Source organism: Cantharellus anzutake (genome assembly GCF_015039405.1).
Source record: "Cantharellus anzutake strain C23 chromosome Unknown EI90scaffold_9, whole genome shotgun sequence".
Taxonomy (NCBI): Eukaryota; Fungi; Basidiomycota; class Agaricomycetes; order Cantharellales; family Hydnaceae; genus Cantharellus; species Cantharellus anzutake.
The window spans coordinates 357,207-381,789 of record NW_024066959.1 but is presented as its reverse complement, the minus strand read 5'-3'; the positions used below and the strand labels follow the sequence as shown (position 1 = coordinate 381,789).

General features: G+C 49.1%; 9 protein-coding genes across 9 annotated transcripts; 4 read left to right on the top strand and 5 right to left on the bottom strand.

Moving 5' to 3' along the window:
- Positions 1-495: 495 nt before the first annotated feature.
- Positions 496-1,824, bottom strand: EI90DRAFT_3013614 (putative ADH1-alcohol dehydrogenase I; the record flags this gene model as incomplete). Its single annotated transcript, XM_039056681.1, has 5 exons — positions 496-768; positions 835-1,134; positions 1,211-1,572; positions 1,625-1,634; positions 1,690-1,824. 5 exons carry the CDS (start codon positions 1,822-1,824, stop codon positions 496-498), a joined length of 1,080 nt encoding a protein of 359 aa, XP_038919852.1.
- A 1,294-nt stretch (positions 1,825-3,118) lies between these two features.
- On the top strand, positions 3,119-4,183 carry EI90DRAFT_2643677 (uncharacterized protein). The gene is made up of 3 exons (XM_039053382.1): positions 3,119-3,239; positions 3,313-3,932; positions 3,988-4,183. Exons 2-3 carry the CDS (start codon positions 3,405-3,407, stop codon positions 4,018-4,020), a joined length of 561 nt encoding a protein of 186 aa, XP_038919851.1. The 5' UTR covers positions 3,119-3,239; positions 3,313-3,404; the 3' UTR covers positions 4,021-4,183.
- Positions 4,184-6,462: 2,279 nt separating this feature from the next.
- On the bottom strand, positions 6,463-14,044 carry EI90DRAFT_3144464 (Ion transport protein-domain-containing protein; the record flags this gene model as incomplete). The annotated part of the gene is made up of 28 exons (XM_039065147.1): positions 6,463-6,692; positions 6,922-7,058; positions 7,112-7,256; positions 7,318-7,415; positions 7,467-7,521; positions 7,593-7,779; positions 7,839-7,993; positions 8,118-8,239; positions 8,366-8,542; positions 8,590-8,851; positions 9,072-9,229; positions 9,289-10,347; positions 10,408-10,583; positions 10,632-10,865; positions 10,923-10,960; positions 11,014-11,131; positions 11,180-11,350; positions 11,403-11,653; positions 11,702-11,892; positions 11,942-12,081; positions 12,126-12,209; positions 12,268-12,419; positions 12,466-12,518; positions 12,571-12,653; positions 12,707-13,235; positions 13,287-13,457; positions 13,507-13,746; positions 13,815-14,044. 28 exons carry the CDS (start codon positions 14,042-14,044, stop codon positions 6,463-6,465), a joined length of 5,646 nt encoding a protein of 1,881 aa, XP_038919850.1.
- A 1,047-nt stretch (positions 14,045-15,091) lies between these two features.
- On the bottom strand, positions 15,092-16,248 carry EI90DRAFT_2991674 (uncharacterized protein). Its single transcript, XM_039056120.1, has 5 exons — positions 16,062-16,248; positions 15,907-16,010; positions 15,752-15,858; positions 15,519-15,697; positions 15,092-15,469 (listed from the first exon to the last, which is right to left on the bottom strand). The coding sequence occupies exons 1-5, from the start codon at positions 16,149-16,151 to the stop codon at positions 15,113-15,115; spliced, it is 837 nt and encodes a 278-aa protein (XP_038919849.1). The 5' UTR covers positions 16,152-16,248; the 3' UTR covers positions 15,092-15,112.
- A 45-nt stretch (positions 16,249-16,293) lies between these two features.
- Positions 16,294-18,182, top strand: EI90DRAFT_3118818 (uncharacterized protein; the record flags this gene model as incomplete). The annotated part of the gene is made up of 8 exons (XM_039063145.1): positions 16,294-16,308; positions 16,385-16,533; positions 16,586-16,664; positions 16,719-16,780; positions 16,835-17,176; positions 17,233-17,343; positions 17,397-17,960; positions 18,020-18,182. 8 exons carry the CDS (start codon positions 16,294-16,296, stop codon positions 18,180-18,182), a joined length of 1,485 nt encoding a protein of 494 aa, XP_038919848.1.
- Positions 18,183-18,337: 155 nt separating this feature from the next.
- EI90DRAFT_2644376 (uncharacterized protein) lies at positions 18,338-20,377 on the bottom strand. Its single transcript, XM_039053383.1, has 10 exons — positions 20,206-20,377; positions 19,925-20,050; positions 19,611-19,821; positions 19,458-19,562; positions 19,227-19,400; positions 18,942-19,170; positions 18,811-18,893; positions 18,718-18,757; positions 18,448-18,665; positions 18,338-18,370 (listed from the first exon to the last, which is right to left on the bottom strand). The coding sequence occupies exons 2-9, from the start codon at positions 19,926-19,928 to the stop codon at positions 18,462-18,464; spliced, it is 1,050 nt and encodes a 349-aa protein (XP_038919847.1). The 5' UTR covers positions 19,929-20,050; positions 20,206-20,377; the 3' UTR covers positions 18,338-18,370; positions 18,448-18,461.
- Positions 20,142-21,389, top strand: EI90DRAFT_2910018 (uncharacterized protein; the record flags this gene model as incomplete). Its single annotated transcript, XM_039054385.1, has 6 exons — positions 20,142-20,293; positions 20,348-20,434; positions 20,488-20,718; positions 20,774-21,091; positions 21,143-21,202; positions 21,257-21,389. Coding segments are annotated over 6 exons (981 nt in total), but the record flags the coding sequence as incomplete, so codon positions are not given.
- A 634-nt stretch (positions 21,390-22,023) lies between these two features.
- On the top strand, positions 22,024-23,344 carry EI90DRAFT_2910505 (MAGE family-domain-containing protein; the record flags this gene model as incomplete). Its single annotated transcript, XM_039054400.1, has 5 exons — positions 22,024-22,214; positions 22,274-22,356; positions 22,409-22,579; positions 22,612-22,863; positions 22,932-23,344. 5 exons carry the CDS (start codon positions 22,024-22,026, stop codon positions 23,342-23,344), a joined length of 1,110 nt encoding a protein of 369 aa, XP_038919845.1.
- EI90DRAFT_3255047 (uncharacterized protein) lies at positions 23,271-24,186 on the bottom strand (the record flags this gene model as incomplete). The annotated part of the gene is made up of 1 exon (XM_039066595.1): positions 23,271-24,186. A coding segment is annotated over one exon (537 nt), but the record flags the coding sequence as incomplete, so codon positions are not given.
- Between the last annotated feature and the right edge of the window lie 397 nt (positions 24,187-24,583).

The following is a 24,583-nucleotide window of genomic DNA, read 5'->3' as shown; positions in this document are numbered from 1 at the left end:
GCGCGAGCTAGAGTGTTTCACGAGCGGCATAGAGGCTGTCTAGAGCGGCACAAGCTATCCATGATACCGACATCCGGCACCGGAACTAAAGTAAGATTCGCACATTCCAGCCTTCCGGTTTATTCTGACATCCGTCCAGCCCTCGGCCATCTGACGGGGATCATGTTCCAGAGGAATACAAAGTAGGATCGTGTAGTCAGACGCTCCGGTTCTATTCCAATAGAGGTTGGTGACCTGCCTACGCTCCGGTAGGCACATCCTCCTATTCACTGTAATGACTGCTTTGCGACTCAAATTGGGGGAATGCGTATAGAAAACTAGAATATAGAGATCGATTTGCATAAGCGAGTCATTTATCGCAGAACAACGAGAGATAAAGGTATACTATATGCGCTCTCCTTATCTTTTCATTGAAATAAAAAAGGGGTTACAGTACTGTACATGCACAGTTGCAAATTGCGCCCAATAGACAATCCCAGGAACAAGAACTACATTCTACGCCCACATGTCAAGGACGATTCTTCCGGTGATTGCGCCTTTCGACAAGTCTTCGTACACTTTCGGAAGTTGGTCCAAAGGTTTGATTGTATATGTCGTCTTCACCAGACCACGAGCTGCAAAATCCGCAGCTTGAATCGCGTCCGCCCGATTCCCAACATACGAACCAATGATTCGAAGCGATCGAAGGACTGTAAAGAAGACGTTGGCCCGGATTGTGGCATCTCGAGGGAGACCAACGGCAACGAGTGCACCACCATTCCGCAGATACTATGAGGTAAAGGTGTGAATATCAGTATGTGGGGTCATTAATGAACACGACGAATGTAAACGAACGTCTAAAGCTTGTTCGTAAGACTCGGCACTACTTGCAGCAACAATGGCCGCGTGCGGTCCCAAGCCTCCAGTAACGGCCCGAATGTCCTCGTTTAGGTCCTTGCTCTCCTTGAAGTCAACAAACGCCTCAGCACCCACCTCCAAGCACAATGCTTTCTTCTCGGCTCCCGTGTCAAGAGCAATGACCCTGAGGCCGATCGCTTTCGCGTATTGGATGGCAAGATGGCCCAAACCACCGCCTGCTCCTGAGATGAGGATGAATTCCCCTGCGGTAAGTTCGGCGCTCTTGATGGCTTTCCACTATGAATGATATCATTATGACGTATCCGATATTCTCAGTTACACATAGCTGATATCGACTATGCGGTTCACTTACCACAGTTACGCCAGCACACATAATGGGGGCTGCAAGGTCCAGGGCCAGGTTAGGGGGAAGGGGTGTGACGTGCCTCGCATACGAAACCACGTATTGCTGGTAAGTGCCATCGACTGTGAACCCGCTGCATTTAGCATCCAGGCATGTAGACTCATAACCCTTGTTGCATTGTTCACAAGAAAGGCAGGAATCAGCAAGCCATTTGATACCAACTGGATCGCCAATTTTGACCAATCCTTCAGGGGTATTGTCGCCCACGGCGACAACATACCCTGCACCCTCATGACCACCTATGCATGGTATTTTCGAGGGGAGGGGCCAGTCACCGAGCATGACGTGTAGATCGGTGTGGCAAACACCGCCTAGGACGTGACTGTCAGGGAGCGGGACATGTAGTAGCAGATCGCTACGTACTGTAGATGTTCTGAGGGTCGTCATGTAAGTGATGAGGATTGGTACAAGCGACAGCAGAGGAATACCTTGACGAGGACCTGACCAGGCTTCAGATCCTTCTGTTGGACCACTGGAGCCTCCTTAACAATCACGGGGCCTCCTACTTTGTCGAAGATGGCAACCTTCTGGGTTTGGGGAACCGAAAGATCAACGTTAGCCATGATGGATGAGATGCGTTGGGGCTATGGGAATTGGGGTGGGTTGTGTTTTATAGGCCACACTCGCATGAATTTGATTTGAAAGTTGACCTGTGATCGCAGAGTGTGCGGGTCGTAACGGAAGAAGATAATTAGGTGTGGTGCCTAGTTTCGGAGCAGAGTCACCCTTTGTGGGAGTCTTACTGGATGGATAGCCGATAAAAAGTTGAGCCGAGGACGAGCCGTTGCATAACAATGGATGCTACCGGGCTACTAAGCTTCCATAGTTGGAAAGCATACTCAGGACGTGGTCCAGGCCGACCGTGCTGTCAGATGCAAACACCAGAGTCACCTTGTTGCCAGTTGTGACCTCATACTTTCAATGGCGCGCAGGAGCATCCTGGACTCCACACATTAGGAAGCCATGACGTAGGGTACAGCCGGGAACAGCCTGTGCGGCTTCATGCGCTGTGCAAAGAGGCGCAAAAGGTGGCAAACGATTGTGACAAAGTCTGTGGAATCGTGCTCGCCCCCAAGTCATATCAATTGGAGCATCCACATACACCCTGTTGGTACTAATATAGCACTTGCATCCCATGCAAATCAGTGGCAATAATTGGCAATAATCCAAATATTGATGCGTGCAGCACAGGCACCAACCATCGCATGGTTAGATGCATCCGACTTGCATTGCTTGTTATATGCACTAGGGAATATGAGAACCAAATGAGAGAAACGATAAGGAAGAGAGAGCACCTAAGAGATAGTATACATTCAAGTGCCTATGGGGTAAACAACATTCAAAATTCGTACGGACGCAACCCCTCAACACCTGGGCCTGCGGAGGCGCCCATGGGAGGCTTGTGTTCTCGATGGGGGGCGGAAAGCCGACAAGCTTTCCCAGCCATCCGATTCCACTAAAACAACAAAAGGCTCTCAAAGGTTCATAAGTGTGAAGCTGAGTAGATTTCCAAAGAGGATCGATCGACGAGGCGAGGTCAACTTCAAAGCTAAGTTGTTAATGTTCGTAACGGCATCGATCAGAGGATGCACATCACTCTCCCTCGATGGTCGTTACGTATAGCATTCAGCTTCTGTAGTGATATCATCAACGTGTTATCTCTCGCCTGATCCTCCAACCTGCGGGCGGGAACACAGCGAATGGATCCAAGCAGCTGTGAGTAAGCCTCAAGTAGGTAACCGAAGGTTCCATGATTATGTAAACGTAAGAGTCTTCATGGTTCTATCGTGTTCCATGGTGTTCCAGAGGTGATTTTGGTGCGATACGGTCAGCAAGGGCTGCTGAGGGGATGGCTGTGACAGTCACGCGATTCCATACAGTTCCGGAGCTAGCCGACTTCCAGTTTTGCACCTGAAAAATTCTCGAGGCTTACCCTCTTCGTTGCGTCAGTTCTTTGCAGTCCTAAAGCCTTTCTAAAGTTTGTTTATCAGCTGTGGTCGTCTTAGTGGTTCGACATTGACATATCCTGCTTATTTTTTTACGTCATCCAGGTGTAACTCGTGGCTTACTTGCATCTATCTACTCAGCGTTTGCAAGGTCATTCCCTAAGCAAACGCCCTTAGTACCGCTTTCTTACAAAATCATGGCTCCGTATACGAGGCCTGAGGCCATCCTCAAGCAGGCCGAGGGCCTGATTCAAGTCGGCCAAAGCACTACAGCCTTACAATCTTTAACCGAGGTGTTCTCCACCAAGCGCTTCCGTTCGACCGCCTTGTCATCTCTGGAGCCAATAATGATCCGTATAGTCGAACTTTGCGTTGAGATGAGACGAGGGAGAACAGCGAAAGAAAGTCTCATGCAATATAAGAACATTGCTCAAAATTCTTCGGTTCCTTCGATCGAAATTGTCATCAAGAGACTCATATCCCATGCAGACGCCAAGGTTGTTGAGGCACAGGAAAAGGCTGAGAAAGCTATTGCCGTCGACGTCGACGACCTGGAAGCTAGTGAGACCCCTGAGGATGTTCTTCTGGGGGCTGTCAGTGGAGACCAAAACAAGGACAGGACGGACAGGGCGCTCGTTACTCCTTGGCTCAAATTCTCATGGGAGAGCTACCGTACGGCGTTAGAGACGCTCAAAAACAATGCTCGTCTAGAAGCAATTTATCAGGTGATTGCGATCTTGTAGTATGTGCAGCCTCTCCGATAGACTGACGGTTAAACAGCAAATTGCACTTCAAGCGTTCAATTTTGTTTGAAGCATACCCGAAAAGTTGAATTCCGGCGCTTATGCGAAACTCTTCGCTTGCACCTTTCAAATGTCGCTAAATACTCTCACCAAACCCACTCTATCAATCTTTCGGACCCTGAAACTTTACAACGGCATTTGGATACCCGTTTTGCCCAATTAAATGCTTCAGTTGAGCTGGAATTGTGGCAGGAGGCGTTTCGTTCAGTCGAGGATATCCATAACCTGTTGACTCTGGCTAAGAAGGCCCCTCGACCCGCGATGATGGCCAATTATTACGAAAAACTCTCGCGAATATTCTTGACAAGCGGGAATGCTTTGTATCACGCAGCTGCATGGTCCAGGTACTATTCTGTGGTACGGAATATGGGTGGGAAATCTGATGAGGAACTCGCCCAGCTCGCTGGTCTCGTGCTCATCAGTGCATTGGCTGTTCCCGTCTCCGTCCCCGACTCCGAAGAGGATGAATCAAAAACTAAATCATCTAGACTCACCGCGTTACTTGGATTGTCGAAATCCCCCTCTCGTGCCTCGTTACTCCGCGAAGCCGTGAGTTATTTATTTCTATCATACTCTGGGACTCTGACTTCCTTCGCTTTATTAGCTCCTTCGCAACACTTTAAGCGTTTCCCGGCCAGAAGTTCAGGCGTTGTATCAACTTTTGGAAGTTGATGTCCATCCATCTACAATCTGTGCGAACGTCGCTCCGATTTTTCAAACACTCTCCAAAGATGCTACATACGCTCCTTATCTTCCCTTACTGAATCGTGTCCTTCTGTCGAGGTTATTTGGCGAATTAAGCCAGGTTTATTCCAGCGTTCGTCTCTCGAACGTCGTCGCGATTGTGGAGCCCTTGAATGAACCATACGATACCACCTATGTTCCACATGAAGTATGGAACATCACCAAATTGGAGTCATTCCTTATGAGAGCTTCACGTCGTGGCGAGCTTCTTGTGCAAATTGACCATGCTAAAGCATCCATTTCTTTCGTTTCGAATGGTTATGGTGTCGCCTCCACATCAACCGCCGCCTCATCGGAAGATCTGATTCGTTCACGCTTCTCCCGTCTGACATCTGCGCTGTCCACCTCGCTCGTCCTCCTATACGCACCCCAGGCACCCAGTATTGCAGATCAGTTTGCTACGCTCGTCAAAGCCGCGGATGATGAGCGTGAGCGCCTTGCAATACGGCGATCACTTGCTACTCGCCGTGTTGAACTTCTTACCGAGCTTACTATCCGCAAGGAGAAAGAAGAACAAAGTGCTAAGGCCGAGCAGGCACGGAGAGAGAAGGAGGCTGAGGCTAAGCGGGCCGCAGAACTTTCGCGAAAACGTGAGCAAGATCGTATCAAGCGCGAAATTGATGAGAAGAACCGCGAGGAAGCCAGAGCGCTAGCTGAAACGCTCATGAACAAGTCGGGGATCAAAGTCCCAGTTAAGGTGTGTATATGTTCATTTGTGGTGCGACGTATTGTCAATATGTTATCAAGGACATCGAGAAGTACGATACTTCGCAACTCATTTCTCTGCAAGTCCAACAGCTCGATCGTGAGAAGCGTGAGTTGAACGAGCGCCTGCGTATCTTGCACAAACATATCGATCACTTCGAGCGAGCCGTTCGAAAGGAAGAACGACCCCTCCTTGCGGTGGATTATAATAAGCAGCAGCGCGAAGATAGAGAGACTCACGAACGTAACGCCGCTTCGACTCTTGCCTTGTCTCAACAAAAACATCAGGAAGATGTTGGCGCAAAGAAACGACTTTTACGAATAATGGATGATTATGGAGCGTATCGTGGAGAACTTATGTCCAAACGTGAGGAATTATTTAAGGAGAAGCGTGCAAAGGCTTTCGAAGCTATGGAGAAGGAGAAGGATGCGCGTCGGGTCAAGATTCAGGCGGAACGCGAAGCCAACCGAAAGGAATGGGAGGCCGCAGAGGCTCAACGCCGGGAGCAAGAGGAGACAGAACGGGCAGAGCAGCGAGGTCTGTTTGTTAATTGTGTGGTTCTTCCATAGTCGAGCTCACAATATCTGATAACAGCGCGGGACGAAGAGGAGGAACGCCAACGTGCGGCGGAAGCTGCAAAAGCTGCAGAGGCGGAAGCTGCGCGAAAGCTGCCGAGGAGAGAGCTGCCGAAACGAAACGATCTCGGGAGGCCGAGAGGGCAAAGGTTTGGAGGAGGTTCGTCTCAAGCAACAACGGGAGGAAGAAGCCGAGAGACGCCAGCAAGAGCGCAAAAAAGGGGCCGCCCTTGGCCCCACTGGTCCCCCTCGGCTCGCCAATGGAGAATCTCCGGCTCCCGGCGGTGGATGGAGAGCACGCGCTGCTGCTTCTGGTGCTGCAGGAAACACCACACCACCTTCAACTACGCCACATCCCCAGCTTCGGGTGGTACGTACAAGCCCCCAGGAGCCAGAGATTCAGGATTTTCTCCTAGGAGTGGAAGCGCTACTCCCACAACAACCACTCCAAGCAGGCCATCTCCCTTCGGTAGTGCACGACCTCGAGATGAACCGGCACGACCTCAATCTCCTTTTGGTGGCGCAAAGCCACGAGAGCAACCTGTGCGCCCTGCCACTCCTCAGAAAGATGCGGATGGATTTCAACCTTCAGCTCAAAAGTGGAGACCCAGGCTCCGCGGGGCTGGTGAGGCTCCGCCCCGGTAATGGTTGTGATGCCTGTATTTATCATTTCTCTCCTCTAATTTCATCATTCATGGCCTGCAATTCGAGTATGTGCGTTCACATTGTGAATGAATATATTGGAAGAATAATCAGTAAGTAGAGCAGTACAGTATGCCTGGTTCAGATCCATGCTTCGTTAGTCCTCAGCTCCATCACCCAGCATCATCTCTGGAAGAAATCTGTCAGCTTTACGGACCGATGCCGCTTAGCACAAGCAACCCACCTCCCCATACAGATGAGTTAAGCGACTGTAAAACATGTTGCGGGTCTTCTGGCACTCCGGAATCGCGGATCGGAGATGGGTCGCGGCTGACAGATAAAGAACGTGAGCCCAGATCGGCGACACTCATGTCGCTAACGCTTCGAGGTGTCGAAGGGAGGGTTGGATCTTCCAGATACCGGAATGACGTAACGCGCGCCCGGTTGGCGTTTCGTTAAGGTAAAGAGAGTTCCTACTAGCCAAAGTGATATCTCTTGTCGACAGAGGTGGAGGGGTCGAAGGGCGCCCATCAACCACGTTGTCCACCAAAATAGAGGGAATCCCTGGATCATTATGAGCTTGCGGAAAGTTTTTTTTGAAACTATGACTTGCCTTGTCTCCCCTTCATAAACTTTTTACGATGATGAACCATCTTGAGAAGGGAACGAAGCCGGTCAAGATTGAGCCGGTCTGTGACATATTCCATCATCGCCTGGCGCCGTAGGAGTTCGTCAACTCTATAAAGGGAGTGCGTTAAAGGAAGAACAAATCCACTGTCTCGAGCTCACCTCAATGCTTTCTCGTCGTCAATGATTTTATGATGGGCGAGAAGAATGAGCATGTCTGCGAAAGAAATCCCCGGCCAGGTTCCGCGATAACCAAGGCCTCCTGATACAGCAAATTAAATGCGGTACGCCGCTTGCGAACCTTTCCATAATCGATCGTGTTCAAAACGCGATTCAGTTGAGCAACGGAAAAGTCCAGGCCGGGAAACTCTGGGTTCAGTGTTCCGTCCAACGACAATTGACGGGCTCGGGCAAGTAATTTCGAGTAAGTGGCTTCGACGGGATATATTCGTACGTCGAATACCCCAGAAAGTCTCTACATGGAAGCGAGGTTCCAAATTACGGTGCGTAAACTGAGAGTTGTGATATTCTTACAGGGAAGAACTTGCTGAAGTCCTCCTTCCGGATATATCCGCGACGAGTCGGGTCGAACTCTGTCCAGACTTTCTTGAAGGCACGCATTTCTTCTCGAGTGACGGAAACGGGGCCGGCGAGTTGGAAGACATAGGAAAAATTCTCCACAACCACACCTTACTGAATTGTGACAATCAAATAATTCCCTGGCCATGATAACACTCACCAGTAAACATATTCACAAAAATGTACTATCGAATTCTATTAGTTTAACTCTGGCAAACTAAGAGGTTATTCTACTCGCCATACTGAGCACATTCCAAGTAATGAATAGAGAATAGGCCCACGGCAAGCTGCCGCAATCCGACATCGATCGCCCGGGGGTGGGGTTGGTACAATAAGGATACTCGGTCGCACTATCACTTCACTCAGTTTGAAGAGTTAGGTGACAACATACCCACTTACTAGTCGTGCATATACTGATTCCAACCCTCCCTGAAACCTCATAAGTAAGCTAGCAACAGAAGGGGAAACTGTGGAAAGGGTACCCGGTGGTCATAAAGGCCAACATAACCAACGCCTTTGGTAGCGTTGTGTAATTTTGGTTGTGAGTCTCCGCGCTATTCCAACGAGTCAAAGCGAACACCTCGACGTAAACAATACCAAAAAAGACAAAGAGGACCATCCATAGCAGAAATAGCTGGGCGATGGCACGTAGAGAGGCACTACCAAGTGACTGAGCAGCATGTCTCGAAGGCAAGAGCAAACTTACACAGAAGTCTTGAACAACTGGTTTAAATGGTTCAACTTCTGAACCAATTTGAACGCCATGCTGACTAAAAACAATTTCTGGAACTGTTGAACCGCAAAGCCCTTGGATCCGCCTACAATGGCCAGTGTAGTGGTGATGGTGCCCAAAACCACGAAAACATCGAAGATATTCCAGCCATTGGCAGTGAAACTCCGACCCAACCCGATCCAACGCACACAGATATCAACAGAATACACGAAGGCGAGAAGTAAAAATACAATATCTGAAGGAGATGTTATTTTTTATTCTAATCCACCCCAAATGTTCCAACAAACCTTGTGTATTCGACTGATTGGTTTTCTCATAGAAGGTCTGAGTCCTAGAGGAAAATTGGTGTGATACGATGTGCCAAGATACAGACAGTCACTTACGTCAAATTAATGATGTGGAGCCAATAGACACCAGTCATTGTGCGGGACCACCACCCATGCTTATGGACGCACGATAATAGCACCATCGACGCCAATTTGAGACGGGAGGAGATTTCGGCCGTCGGGAAGGCCGCTGTCGCTTCAATAATTTTTGTAAGTCGATCCATTGACGCTGCTCTGTAGTAAGCAATGCCATCCCAGACCGAGAGCTGAAGTTGCCGATAATGATGCTGTGGAAGTGGAGGAAAAGGGTCTAAGTACGAGAATTCGAAGCAACGGTGCTACGAACCTGACAAAAAGTGTGAGGATGACAACTCCACCCATCAAATTGTAAGCAACAAAAAAGATGGCGTTGACTTGAGATGCATCCTGCATGGGCTCCTTGTCTCGTCCCCTGATCTTCATTGCAGCCGTCAATACATCAATCCAGCCTTCCAACGAAACGATTTCGAAGAGGATAAGAAGCGACGATCTGAAGTTGTCGAAAGACCAGCGGGTAGATGTTTGCGGGTTGAGCCATGCCCTAGGAGCCAAGAAACCCAAGTTATTATTGGTGTTATCAAGAGGGTTCGACGTATATTCCCCAACACATAAACTTTTATCGCTGCCACTATCATTGCACGAGAACATGAGACTAGAGAAGATATTGAGCCCCCATACCGCGTAAGGGATCATGTATAGCATGGCAAGAACTGCGGCGCTCAAAATTCGTCGGGCACCTGCGAATATGACGGAGTGAAAGGTGGATCGCATAAAGCCAAATATGGTGATCAAACGAAGAGCGGGAAAGGCACGCAAGGCACGTCCAAACCGGCCCACAGAGCCAGGGGAAATGAGGGTTGGAACAGTTCCACCCAAAATTGCCCCCAATATCAGGAAATCCACGATATTCCATATGTCAAATATATACGCGTTCGGAGTGAACATAAATCCGTCGGCGATGATTTTGACGGCGAACTCAATGACTAAGACTAAAGCGAACGCTGCTTGAGCAATCGTGTACCATGGGAAACGAACCTGGGGGTGATTCGAGACGTAATGTTCCTGATAGATGGGATTGGCGACGCTAGAGACTACGATGCCACCCAGCACAGCTGCCAACAAAAACAGTTGAAAACACAGTTGAGCCCAGAAGTCGGGTGGCATTCCGTAGATCCTGTCACCATTCTTCGGCGCGACCATTCGTTGACACGCACGACGAAGTAGGTGACGTTGGGAAAATACCCAGAATGTTTTGTCGTACGTTGGATGCTGGGCAATGAATTCCTCTTTCATGGCCCGCTCTTCCTCAGCAGCGTCATTGCTGTCTTCGACAGTATGGTCGGCGCTGACTGCAGCTAAGATATCACTGGGAAGGTCGACCCACTGGTAACGGAAACAAGAGGCAGAGAAATATGAGTTGGCTCACAGATGTCTTTCAGTGTCATCGACAGGTGCTTGGGAAGGTAAGGACGGTCGCCGTGCATGTCGCACGTTTGCCAATTCGATCTCCTCATGTCCATTCAGTTCAAACAGACGCTCCAGATACCCTGCAACGCCTTGACGGTGTTGGGCACCTTCAAGGGATTGCTCCACACTGGGCATCTAAGCGCAACAATGAGCAGCGGAAGCCAACAGTCCACCGACACCTACGTGGGCGTGCTCTGCCCCGCGATTTGCGCGATTGGGTTGGACAAGAGATTTTTGCATAGGCAATACGAGCTTTGATGGGAGGGACTCCACAGTAACGAGTTTTGGATTAGCCCTTAGATATCGGTATAGGTTAAACCTCTCTATCCATGTGTTTCCGTCGGACGTTGGCGCCGCCTTCCTCACAAAGGTGCGCACTTGTTCGGCACGCTTTTCTTCCTCAGCAACTTCGAAATTCTAATGTACTGCTCATGAGCTGACTTAGTCGACGTCGGAAAAGCAAAATGACAGCACCTCGTTGATTACTGCAATGAACATTTGCAGCATAATAACTAATTCCAAGTGAATGGTTGTCGATCAAAGGTGTTTGGGAAAAGGGGCTCACGATTTGCGAAAAGAAACCATCCGGAGAGAAACAAGATGGCAATTGCAGATTGCTTGAATGTTACCTCAGCTGTACCCGCGCTATATAGAACGGTCGTCCAGTTCTCTGAGCTAAAAATCTGCCCTATAATTGGCCAAAGCACTGCATTAGAACAGCCCGCTCATACCTGATACATAGAAAGGAACGCGTTAACGATCTGGTAAAAATTCATCTCTGCCGACGCAGGAGGTACATCTCCACGAAAGAGCTGCACCGCCACCAAACCCCCAATCAAGTTGGTCATCAGTAAGAACAGCGTCATGTTGATGAGACCATAAAGATTCCCAAAAACTTGCAGCTGCGGTGCGAATGTCAGTGTGCGTTCTAGAGGCAAGAATCAGAAGTGATACCAATAAAGGGCGTATCCCAGGAACTGCAAGGATGACGCGATAAAATCTCCCCAACTGGAATATTGTAAGCCATGGATAGACACCCGAGTTTTTAATGCCAGGGATTTGAATGACCGAGGATGAAAAGGCAAGGAATAAATCCAGCATGTTGCGTTTTAAACGGAAGAACACCCGCCAATCCGGTAGATGGCCGAGGATACGCCAAACGATTTCGACATCAAACGCCAATGTAATGTAGAGTTCCACCGCCCCTGCGAGATATGAGTGACGGTCGACATAAGACAAGACAGTAAGCTTACTGAGCAACTTAATATAACTTTGAGATGAGGTAGATGTTTGTGTAGCCTGGAATCCCAGGCTAACAAGTGCCAAAAGAGTCCATGCAAGTGATGTATACTCATAAAATTTCAATACGGGTTTACCAACACTGGCGTTCGTCGCATCCACCATCGTCCAGCCTTCATCATGTTCGTCAAAAGTGGGCCCGGTCCTTCGCCCAAACATTAGAGGGATATGGCTTAAATCCGAACATGACATACTTTTTCGCACCGAACGCACTCTTCTTCGTCTCTTCCCTAATAGCTGAAAACGTGTTCGTAATGACGGCGACAAACAAATTAAGAAGCCAAAAATTGATGATGATGACACCAATAATGAAATAAAGCGCTGATATAAAGAACTCAGCATCCATGATTTGATACATCACGGGGCCCAGGTGTTTACGCTGGCGACAATTATCACCTGAAGTGACGCATAAACGATGTTGTCAAAGCTCTGCAGATTGTTGTAGGGATTTTGGTCGCTGGACTACGGAAAGGTGGACTAGTGAATGTGGGCATTGGAGCATGGGAAAATGGGGGCCCACATTACAAGTCAGACCCAAAGGACAAACATATCCTTTGGTGTAATTCGTGGGTTGTCCGTTAACAAGGTAGCCCAAAGTGTCGTACGTTGTAGGGTCAATAAAGCCCCCGCAACTTGATATTGGGAGGTTTGAGATTTGGGCTCCATCAACAACTGGATCGAAGTCAGTGTAGATTCGTGCAATATTCCTGCGCATTACCTAATTGACAGGTGCGACGGAAACTGCCTTTGAACGATTGGACACCGATTATTCTAACTAAATTGGTAATAGGGAAGTTACCAATCACATAGTGTGGATACCTACGAGAACAGTATCATTGCGAAAAGAATGAACATCGCCACTCGGACCAGTAATGGCGCAGCTCTCTTGAGGGATCGCATTATAGTCTACACATAAAGAAGATTAAGCAATTGGCGACTGACAACAATGTAACACCTACTTCGGTACCACTCGTCATAGACAACAGACGTGAGACACGTAGAACACTCAATGCCCGAAAAATATAGATATGGCGGCTGCCGGTCGCCTCGACGTGCGTTACCGACAAGATGAACATGATCCAAAAACAAACAACAGAAATGAAGTCCACCCTATTCCACGAATGTCTAAGATACGGGCGACCCTGCTTAGCAAGACCCCGTTGCTTTTCAATTGCCAGCTGGAATGGGGCTTCTAGCCTGGTAGCACCTCGTGTGTGATGCGGATCCGAATTCTCTGTTGCTAAAATCCTCCATATTGACCGTACCGGACCCGACGTAGTGGGGTTGGAAGACTCAGAGGCCACGGCGATGGGCCGAGACGGTTGAGTAGACTGGTTTTGATGCGCATCCAAGGGCACTGGACCACGTGGGCTCCACGGCATCATTTCAGAGATCAGCAACCTCGCTTTATTCCTGGTGGCATCTCTCCAGTTTTTATCGGGATCTACAAATAGCCCAGAAATGACGATACGAGCGAAGCTCTCTAGTCTGAGGTAGTTTCAGTCAATTACCATCGAATAGCAGAATGGAAGAACATACGAGTAGAAAACAAATAAAATAAACAAAGTATAATCCGCCCAATTGTTAAAATATCCATTTGGACGTGGACAAGGGGCGGAGGTCTGCACTGAGCATATAGCGTTGCTAGACTGAGCAATAAGCACAATAGCATGGAAAATGATAAGGCAAAATATAATAGGCTCTGTCCATCTGGAAAAAGCTGTTAGTTGGGGTTGGGACCACGACAAGTATGACCCACGGTAGTTGCAGGAAGTCGAACATCGACCGTCGTATTGAACTGTACGGGCCAAATAACCCAAGCGTATACCCCCGCAATGGCGTCCCCCCAAGGTTTGGGAGACTTTGCTCAGGAGTCTGATTTGTGGTAGCCTCGGGACTGTCCTTTAATCGAACGTGATGGTCTTTCGTTCCCGTGCTCGCAAGGTCGACCACACGAACACTGACATGTCGTAAATTCCTTTTCACTGCCTGAAAAGCACTTCCCCCAATGGATGCGGGACGAAGAGGCGATTCCCCTGCATAGTGCTGTCGCTTTCTGGTAGATACACGTAAACCCTGCTCAGCGTCATCCTCCGAATCAGGAAGATGGTGCCCCCCGTGAGACGCTGTTCGTCATCAGCCAGTCCCCCTCGAGTAGCATAATCAACGAGGCTTGTTTGAGAAGCTTGCGGGTAGGTGTATGGGTCGGGTACAGGCCGCTCGTCCTCAAATGGATTATCATAGTCAAGGTTGCGAGGGCGAGGACTAGGGTAAGCGCCACCTAGCGGGTCCGACATCCGAGGACGTTCGTCTCCCTCGGTTCGATTCCAGCTAAGGCGGCGCGAAAGACCTGCAGTGTTGGGAGAAGAGGGTGAAGCTCCAGAAACAATCGCGGGTAGAGTATGAAGCCTTAGTGCGCTTGAAGGGTGCTCGCTCATATGCAAACGTATCACAACTCAAGACAGACGTCGGATGTGCGGAAGATGAACGCAAAGTGTACCAGAATCCAAAAGCTTAAGCGCCCGCGGTTGCTGCAAGGCGGTTGCTGCCGTAGAATAGAGCTGTGCAATTCCTGAATTCCATACTACTGATTCCTGAAGCGCCCACTCTTCATTCACCGCAGTGTGGAGGACATTAAAAGGTACATACAGACAAAGAATCACCATACGCATAATATACAATCAGCAAAATCCCTCCATGATTGGTGAAAATATACATTCACACCAAGATTCTGTGATGACGCTCTTGCCCTAATAAAATCGACACAAAATTCCTTGTCTAGTCGACTAAGAGGACTTAGGCCAAAGGCATAAATCATTCTGGGCGATACAGCTATGTCGCAATGGGGTAAGTGAGGTTGTGTTCTATCACTCCATTCGCTCAGGATGTCATCTACTTGCGCTATCCATGAACCAACCCGTTGGTGAAGGACCGTAAGAAGACGCAGGACCGAAGATAAACTCTGGGAATCGGTAGATGTGATGTCAGCAGAATCAGGAAGTAAGGGCGACAATGTTGGTGAGGCCAGCTGGGGTGCCCGCGGCAGCATAGAACGGGTAACTCCTCGGTTTGACAGATATGGCATCGGGAGGCCAAGGAAAAGGTTGGTAAGCGCTACACACCACTGTTCATATAGATCAGGTGTGGGGGCTGATTCAGAACCTTGCCTGGAGGTTGATGATAGAATAGCAGCGAGGTCAAGCCAGGTTCTGATGTCACTAAATGTGAAGCGTATCGGGTTCAGGCATGCCCCATATTGTAGACCCACAGATCGACTTCTTGCAGCATACAACGTAGGCCGGTGAGCCAGTGGCTGGTCTTCTGTGGGTGCATTGAGGTCTATGATCAAATCGTACGTTGTCGTCTTATCGAAAAACAGCTTGTCGGTTGTGCCTGTAATCATCAGCATCAGCATCAAAGGCACCAAATGAATCATTTGCCCTACAGGCTATCCACCCGTAGCCTCTTGATGCTTCCAGCGCTAAACGGTCTAGATCCGTCAAACCCACCATCCCCAAAATTGTGACCGGAGGTTCGGATGCTGCTTCTCGTTTCTGATGACAGACTTGTGAAATCATCATAGCCATCAAGCACGACAACTCCGTGGCAGGATGCGTATATATCATGATCCGCTTCCTGGCCAATACATATTTGAAAACAGTCACTGTGCTTGGTCCTAATATATTTATCAGTAGTGGTAGACGATGAAGGGGGTGATCTGGCTGTCCAATACAGTCAGGCCTAGCGGTGAGATAACGATGCACAACGCACATGGAGGGACAGCTCTGTGGGCCAGTCAACCCACGGTCCTTCGGTATTCGTCGCCGATTGTTTATGGTCCTCATAATAATGAGCGAGAATCTGACGATTATCTGGACAATTGTCCAACTCAGATGAGAGAGCATGAAGATGTTTCAAATGCCGCCATGGCCTGGGTCGCGTTGATTTCTCTGAAAACATACGTTACACAACGCGCCAGCAACAAAACAACTCTGGACGCTTACCAACCAGGAGACCGATGGCACTGAACCTGGCACCCCGCAGACCCTCCTCCTCAGTCTGGCGCCGTCGATAAACACAGACACCTTCATAACCATCGCGAGATATATAACTATTAGGAATAAGCGTAATGAACCAGATGCCAACCAGAATTACTCACATAACATCCTTCTCCACCAGGTGCAAACCACTGGGGAGGCATGAATACTCTAATCCATCTAGATCGATGTGGTCCTGTTTCAGAAACCAGTCTATGATATTACCCTATGAGATAGTCAACCACAATTTCCCCTCCATATTCACGCGGCTGCAAACCTTGGTTATGTGGAATGAGCAATGGAACAATGCGACAACCTGAAACGAAGAAAAAAAATCATCATCTTGAGGCAACATCCCCTCAGGCATATAGATCACACATCTGAGAGACCCTCATCTTCCATTCCAAGCACGACCCTGGGCCTGAGGTGTCTCCGTCAGAAGAAGGAGAGCTGACGTAAGCCAAGTCAGTCCCCGTGCCACCGGAGACAGCTTGCGCAGTGCTATAAGGATGTCCACATTATCGGTACGAGGATGTTTACAATCCGACGTTCTTGATATCAGTTAACTGACTTAATGAATCGCACGATCAACAACTGCAGACTTTTGGGAAAGGAGCTTTACGAGTAGCCAAGAACTATACGAAAGGATACAGCGAAGTTCAAGCCAAAGTCAGGGAGGCGACAAGCAATGATCCTTGGGGGCCCAGTGGCACCCAAATGAATGAATTAGCCCAGCTCACCTACAACCAGTATGTCATTTCTCGTACCGTGCGATCGATGTTGCCGATAACTTGACGTCAGGAACGATTTCGTGGAGATCATGGAGATGCTAGACAAGCGACTCAACGACAAAGGGAAGAACTGGAGACATGTCTTTAAGGTTCGTGACGCGGTTTCCCTGACACAAATCATGCACCGACTTTCCTGGATCTAGGCACTCACCGTTCTTGATTATACTCTCCATGCTGGATCAGAGAACGTTGTTCTTTATTTCAAGTACACCTTATTTATTTCAGCAGAAATACACTCACTTATTGTTTGATTGCACAGAGATAATATTTACATTATCAAGACACTTAAGGAATTCCAGTATATCGATGAAGAAGGGAAGGATCAAGGCGCAAACGTTCGTCAGAAGGCAAAAGATATCACTAATCTGCTTATGGACGATGGCCGTCTGCGTCAAGAACGCAAAAGCCGCGCACACATGCGGGACCGTATGGCCAACGGTCATGGCAACAATGACGGAGACGACGACGACCTAGCTCCTCGGCGGAGCCAAAGCACGCCCCCTACTCGCTCTAAGCGTTCCAATAAGGACGAAGACGAACTGAAACGTGCCATTGAAGCAAGCAAGCAGTCATTAGCGGCTGAAAATACCCGAAAAGCGGAGTAAGCAGTTTATCGTGCCATTTGCTATCATACATATGTTGTTTATTCCGTGACAGGGAGGAAGATTTGCAGAAGGCTCTTCGTCTGTCCCAGGAAGACGAAGCAAAGCGGCTCAAGACGTTAGAAGATGCCAATTCAAGAGCCCTTTTCGATGACCAGAATCAGCTGTAAGATTATATCAAACATATTGCAACCCGACCCTTGACAGCGGACTTTCCAGGAATCCTTTTCCTCTCGTTGATTCTTCGCCTCAATCCCAAATAACGGCAATTCAACCCCAATTTACCTCCTTCAACCCATACACCCAACAAATGCAACAGCAGCAACTGCAGGAAGAGTATTTAAGACAGCAGCAAGAGTGGGCCCTATTGGAACAACAACAGCAGGCGCAGGCGCAGCAGCGTCAGCAGCAGGAGGAGTGGCAACGTCAGCAAATACTTCTGCAGCAGCAACAACAGCAACAAGAGGAGTGGACGCGCCAGCAACAAGCGTTGCAATTCCAGCAGCAGCAGTGGCAGCAGCAACAGCTCTTACATCAGCAACAGCAGCCACTCCAGCCTCAGCACACCGCTTTCGGCTCCAAGAACCCATTCGCTTTCAGCCAATCACCCGCAACCGCGACACCACCTCTGCCACTTTCAAGCTTCAAGCCGCCTTCCCCTGTGCTGGAGCAATTTTCTTCCGAGCCTCCGAGCCCTACGGCCGCGAACACACGTGCGAATGCAAGGCGACCATTTGTGGAGGATAGCACGCACACTCAATTGGCATCACTCTTGGCAAATAGGTGTGCCCCGCCTCTTACTCCACGTTATCGCATATTCATGTATTACCTCTGCACTTCAGGGATGATGGAATCGACACCTTCGGGAATTTCGGTCAATTGCGCCTGGGCCACCAACATGGTGGGCAAGCCCCTCTCATTGGTCAGCGAACGGGATCAAATCCGTTCCAACAAAGCCTGCAGCGATCCCAGACCGACAACGAGCAACCTTTTTTCACTGTTTGATCATTGCGTTACGTCTCGGCGAGCACCAATGAACCTCCAGTTTCTGGTCGTGCCGCAACCCCCTATGTTCACATTCCCGTTGTCTTGGCTTTACTGTATAAGAACATAATGCTACCCCCATTTCCTGCCACCTACTCGATCGACAAGATAAAACGGCTCCTCACGTAAACTGCCATACTTTATCATGGCTGCGGCCAAACAGAGCCATCCCCAAAATCAGTTCGCCTTGCACGATCTACGCTTAGAAATTGGCCGGAATATTCACCTGGCGAGAGTGGTTCAAAAGCCATATCCCCTAACATATGTGAAACACTCACTCTTATCAATATCCTCTCCAGAGTCTTCCTCTTCCCCTTCCGCTTCAGCTTCTACCCACGAATCTTCCCGCGGGTCCCGACCAGGCCCTTTCCAAGGCTCTCTAACCTTGAGATCTTTCATGAGCCTACTCACAGACTCCTCCTGATGATCCCTCAGGATGTCTTCCTATTTGAGAGAACGTCAGTGACACGCTGCTTGTAGCAAGGATAGACCAAACCCTTTGCTTCATGAGGCGTTCATTCTCTGGCCTGTACTCACTGAGACAACGTTGGGTGAATCATTAAGTGACGAAGCATCGACTGAAACTCACTTCTCATACTCTATCCCAGCCTCGTCAACAGCCTTAAAGAAGTCCGCCACCCCTTCTCCTGTAACTGATGAAACCCCAACCGCCTAAATGGATGTGAGTGAGGCGACATAAGTGATGCAATGCAAACGTACAGTGAGGTGCTTATAAAACTCATCCAACACTAGGCTCATGCTTGTCATTAGACTGTCCATGTACGTCGGTTCGCCATTCCCATTCGGACCATCTACCTGGCTGCCTCTCTCCGCAAGAGCCGCTTGGAATGCCTCGAAATCCTTCATCCACCCCACAGCGAAGTCATGGGGTGTGACGTCTGTTTTGTTGAAGACAAGAACGAAAGGGAGTCTTGTCTTGTACAAGATACTGTGTGAGCAACAGAGTAAGTAAGTGCTCTTCGCTCCACAGTAGACGCTGCCCACCTACAGGCGTACAACATGTTTGACATGAATGTTGCCGGAGCAACTGACCTTGGTGTGTCGATGATGTATGCGACCACCGTCGGCAGGGATGATGCGATGGCATCGGTGATGATAGCACCAGAGGCAGACCATGTGAATATTTCGATTTGCCCAGGTGTATCCAGTATAACATAACTAGAGTATGATGAGATGAGGACGCTGCGCCAGAGTTCAGGTTAAAGAAGTCTGTACTCGACTGTCTCGGCTCTCTTCTCGATAAGATTGAGCACCTGGTCGAATTTAGTCGTGAACAAATTAAGGGAAGTGAGGATGCCACCGTTAGGACCTAGATTATACCTAATCGGAGGTCAAGAGCAGGGATTCAAGAAAAATACAAACTCATACTGTTTCATTACTTCTTCATAGTTTACGGTATCTCTTATGTCAATGTTGGCATCGAAAGGTACATGGGCCACAGCAGGATCAAGGTTAACGATATAGGGTGGGGAGTTGCGCTGGTGCAAATGGGCATTTATACGTTGGACGAATGTGGTCTTGCCACTGCCAGCCATTCCAATTGTGATAATCACGATAGGCTGTTTCTTTCCTGATTTCACTTCATTTTTTAGCACGTTTTGCGTTGATGAAGACGCGGTGGAAGCCATGAAGAACCTTCCTAAAGATCAACTGCGTTTGATTCCGAAACCAAAACCACTTACGCATTGACTTCCGACCAATGTCCAACGACCCTGAAAACAATACACAGACTGCAGGAGGGGGAAGAACCCTAGGAGGAGCTGCGGAACCGCTTCCCGCAGACTGGGCACGATCGGCCTCACAAGCACCTCGGTTTAGCCGGATCGGGCAAACGACGTCGTAAGCCCTTCTTCATCAGAAGTGGATCGGAAGAGCCCATATACCCAGTTTCTTAGGAGTTCGCATACCCCTTCGTCGGGAGGGAGAATCGCTGGACTTCATGATCTCCGTAGTAGTCCTGCACCACGAGGGCCACCACTTGGTGGATCTGATGATGATTCCGATGAAGAAGGTGCTGGAGGCGAAAGCTGGTTCGCTGGAGGGGAGAGAAGGTAACTTACGTTCCTTCATATCGAGAAACTGCTGAACATTGCTACTTCCCGCAGTGGGATTAATGTCGAAAACCCTGACAGGCCAGGTGGACCTCCCGGTGCAAATAATATGGTTCGCGAGATCCTCCGAAGAGCCGCACAGTATGACTTTCGTTCCGAAATTTGTGCAATCACTTATGTCTCCTCATCTAAAGAGCACCGAGGCCGGAGGAGCCGGCTCCAAGAAATGCATTCTTTGGCTCTGGTAATACTCTGGGCTCGGATGAGGTGCCTTCCTCGTTCATTCCTGATCCTGAGGAGGTAGAGCAGGAGACCGCTATCCGATATCTTACATTCTGGAAAAACGGCTTCAGCATTGAAGACGGTCCTCTTATGGAATATGATAATCCGGAGAATCAACGAATCCTTGAGGCAATCAACAGCGGGTTGGGATTTATCATCAGCATCATCGTTGCCCATGTCAACTAACACATTCTCTAGCAATGCGCCTCCTTCATATTTGAACGTTCAAGTCGGTCAGCCTGTAGAACTTCGCGTTACTCGCCGAGTGGACGAAGAATATGTTGCGCCAAAGAAGCTCGGGAAGGCCTTTTCAGGAGCAGGTCACCGACTAGGGGGGATTGTGCCCACTGAGTTGTCTTCGTCGACACCACAACATGTCCCCGGAGCCTTTCCATCCCAACCTCAGCCCCCCACACCCTCCAACGAAAGCACTGTGGCAGGCCTGACGACAAGGTTTGAAGTGGATCAAACGCAGCCTACGACCAGTGTGCAGATAAGGTTGGCCGATGGTACAAGGTGCGAGCAAACTTCGACATGAAAGTTTCTGCTCATAATTCTTCATCTCAGGCTTGTGGCTCGTATGAATTTAACCCACACTGTAGGCGATGTCCGGGGATTTATCAGGGCGTATGTTACACATTTTAAATGGGTTGGATCGTATTCTGAGTGCGCTGCTTTTAGATCCCGTCCTCAGTCGGAAGCGCAGCCTTTTACCATCGGCACTACATTCCCTAACCGTATCCTGGAGGATGATGGTCAAACGATCGAACAAGCAGGACTCGTCAACAGCGTCGTGGTTATGCGATGGTCATAAGAACAGTGCTACATGCTATCCCTGATGATGTCATAACGATGAGCTATAATTGACAATGGGACAGTCCAAGCATCAGAGGAGTTTGATTATGCCTTCAAAGCAGTCATTCAGGGATTGACAGGCCGTAAGCAAAAAAGCATAATACGTACGGGGATACCATCAGCTTCCATAAGTTCCCATTCACGATCACGGAATCGCCTCGCCTCGCGCTTTCTTCGTTTGCTAATTCGCTGGTCACGAATGAAGCGCGATATCTGCCCAGCGATAACACAATATCATCAAGGTTATCGAGCTACTCACAAGAATACTAACCTTGAACAGACAAAAGAGGGCAGTTGATATTAAGACGAGTACACCACCGATTGAGGCTGTCAGCACCACCTAGAATGACATTTATAGACACAGGTAACTTGGCAGTAATCGCTCACCTTCGAATGAAACGACCCTGGTACTTCCGTTGGGGCAGGCTCATTTCCAGTCGGTGATGAGCTAGCGCTTGACGCTGACGTGGACATTCATCCAGCAAGCGGTAACCCCAAGTGCGGCGTCTCGGGTTTTGCAGCTGGAATCAATTCAATTGGGCGACAACCCAATTTTCTCGATGTCAACACTCAAATACAATCGCGGCTTCGAAATGCCCCGCGACACACAAGTGAGGGGTCAAAAAGACAAGGGAAAGAGTGGCGCGTCACAACGACGACAAGATTCTTCTCAGAATGTGTCTCAAAGTCGGCGGAGACGCGACCGGGAAGAAAGTGACGATGATGATTTGGAGGAAGAGGATTCAGGCACCTCTGATGATGGCCCGAGTGTGAGCGCCGATATGTCTTTTGGACACCGATGCCTCTCTGACGCGTAAACAAATGCACCTAGGATATAAAAAGTAAAGCGTATGACCTTGTTCGAATGGCCCTCTTCGCAGAAAACAGCAAGACATCGTTGAAGAAGGACGACATAAATAAAAAGAGTAAGCCAGAACAAGTTGGATCTATGCGGGAAATTTCTCACGAGATCCCAAGTTATAGGGTCTCGGGCGAGAATGGTTAACTATGTCTTTGAAGAAGCGCAGCAGATATTGAATCAGACATTTGGCCTTGAACTTGTCGAGCTCATGACTCGCATCGAAAGAGATCAGGCGGCATCGCTAGATGATGTGAAAGGGAAGAAAAAAGGTACATCTTTGAGTTCCGGTTTCCCCTTGCCTGACGACCCTGTCTCTCAGAGACCGGCTCGTCGAAAGCTTACATTCTACGCAGCACGCTTCCTAAGGCGTTGATTGAAGCAGCTATGGAGCCATCTCCGATTATTAGGGAGGCTCTGCTCGAACAAGTCGAAGAAGAGGAGGACGAGGAGAATTCGGCACCTCTTGACGATACTTTGATTGCTTGGAGGGCTGCCGACGATCCTGCATCCATAGGTATCCTTCACGTGGTACTCGCTTTAATTATGGTGAACGGCCGTTCCATCCCAGACCGTGTGTGCCAGTCCGCTTGTCGCGCGACTTCCAGACTAATGATATTTTCTCCCTATTTTTTTGGATAGCTCAACTACGTGCCCAGCTCAAACAATTGAAACTCCATCCTGGTGTCCCAATCCCTGCTTCAGCAGGGGCCACCCACAAAGGGAACAGTATTGATGTTCTTCTGGCTTCATTTACCAAATCTGGCTATCTTGATAGACAACGTAATCCCCTTGCCGGAGGAAGTGCTCCAGGTGCGACGCAGGGGCGAGGGAGGAAGAGGGCAAATGATGATGATGATGGGCGCGTGGACGATTATGAGTGGAAATGGGGCAGCCGTGCATTCGCTGAAATAGGCGAAGTCGGCGTTGCGGAATTTATTCGAGATTTTATGGGGGAGCGCTTCAGCCAGAGGGCTATCGAAGGAGAGGAAGGAAGTCCTCGCGAGGAAGGTGCAAAGAGCAAAGAACAGGAAAAGTATGAGGAGGTGAGATGACCAAAGTACCTCGGAGTCCTGATTTGCACTGACTTGTTTTCGGAGGCCGTATATAAAGATCTGGTGAGGAGTGCAGGCGGCAAACTGATTGAAGTAACAGGGGGAAGGGTTCGCCAAGACGCAGATTAGATTCTTTCAATCATTTCTGGCGGTACATGTACGTTACACATAGTCTTACTTTTCTCGTCTTCATATACTTCATTGGCGCGTAGATCTCGGCATGCATTCGCAAAGCCTTGGCAACCTAACGTCCCCCCCATTCCCGAATGCGGCCGGATGGGTCCATAATTTTTCACCCGTATGCATCATGCCCGGACGTATCGTCCAACTCTATGCCAGAAGAGCCGTTCATCTGTCTCGTCATCCCTGCTCCAAACTTCCTTCTCCGCCCATATATCCATATCATTGATCAATCTATCCGAAGGGACATCCATTCTGCAGCCGTCGAAAAAGAGGGTCCAAATTGGCGTCCAACGAGTCTGCCATCGTCTCACATCGGGTCGATTGCTCCTCACATGTTCGAGGAAAAGGAGAATCCCCCCAGGCCGGAGCAACTGACCGATGAACTGGGTTATCACGGTTTCCGCGGAAGGAATACTACAGAACGTTAGAATGGATATGATGGTGTCGACACCGTTATCGATGTGATGATCACCCAATGACTTGAGGATATCAGAGGAATTTTCTGCGCCAAGTGGGATTAGAATGAACGATCCACTTGCTTCATTGTAACCGTACTTGGCGGCAGTAGCACGCAAGACAGGATGGAAGAGCTCATTCGGTTCCACAGCAATGTATGTCGTCACCTTCGTGCGATCGAAGTAGGGGATTGTGTGTCCATGTCATTGAGGGGCTTCCGTGAGTCTCATGGGCCATGCCCGCCGGGAAAGATGCCTCACGAACCTGCCCCCACTTCCAACACCACTCCAGTGGCGCCGGGTGTGATCAGACTCTGTTTGAGAATTTTGTTGTGCTCGTCAATGGGTGTGGCAAGTTTTGTTGATGTGGCAGCCCGACGCCACACGAGGACAAAGGGGAGGCGGAGCTGCAGGCAAAGCGTTGCCGTGTGGCAAACCCTTAGTCGCACAAAGCGCCGGAGGCGCTAGTTTCACCTTTGTTATCCGCTTTGTTGTATAGTTAGATAGACATAAAAGAGCGAGGATTACCTGAGTGCGATGCTCAACCCCGTTTGACATCGCGCTCTAGGTAAGTCCTCAACCTTATAGATTGTACATAGTT

Excerpts from the sequence above, each read along its gene's own strand:
- EI90DRAFT_2643677 (XM_039053382.1), top strand. The coding sequence starts at position 3,405 with ATGGCTCCGTATACGAGGCCTGAGGCCATCCTCAAGCAGGCCGAGGGC. Across the intron at positions 3,933-3,987 it reads GTCTAGAAGCAATTTATCAG|CAAATTGCACTTCAAGCGTT; the intron begins GTGATTGCGATC and ends ACGGTTAAACAG.
- EI90DRAFT_2991674 (XM_039056120.1), bottom strand. The coding sequence starts at position 16,151 with ATGCCTGAGGGGATGTTGCCTCAAGATGATGATTTTTTTTCTTCGTTT. Across the intron at positions 15,859-15,906 it reads CTGGTGGAGAAGGATGTTAT|TTATATATCTCGCGATGGTT; the intron begins GTGAGTAATTCT and ends TATTCCTAATAG. Across the intron at positions 15,698-15,751 it reads TGCCATCGGTCTCCTGGTTG|AGAAATCAACGCGACCCAGG; the intron begins GTAAGCGTCCAG and ends GTATGTTTTCAG.
- EI90DRAFT_2644376 (XM_039053383.1), bottom strand. Across the intron at positions 19,401-19,457 it reads AAGAGAGCCGAGACAGTCGA|TTATGTTATACTGGATACAC; the intron begins GTACAGACTTCT and ends ATCATACTCTAG. Across the intron at positions 18,758-18,810 it reads GCTGGGATAGAGTATGAGAA|TGAGTACAGGCCAGAGAATG; the intron begins GTGAGTTTCAGT and ends ACGTTGTCTCAG.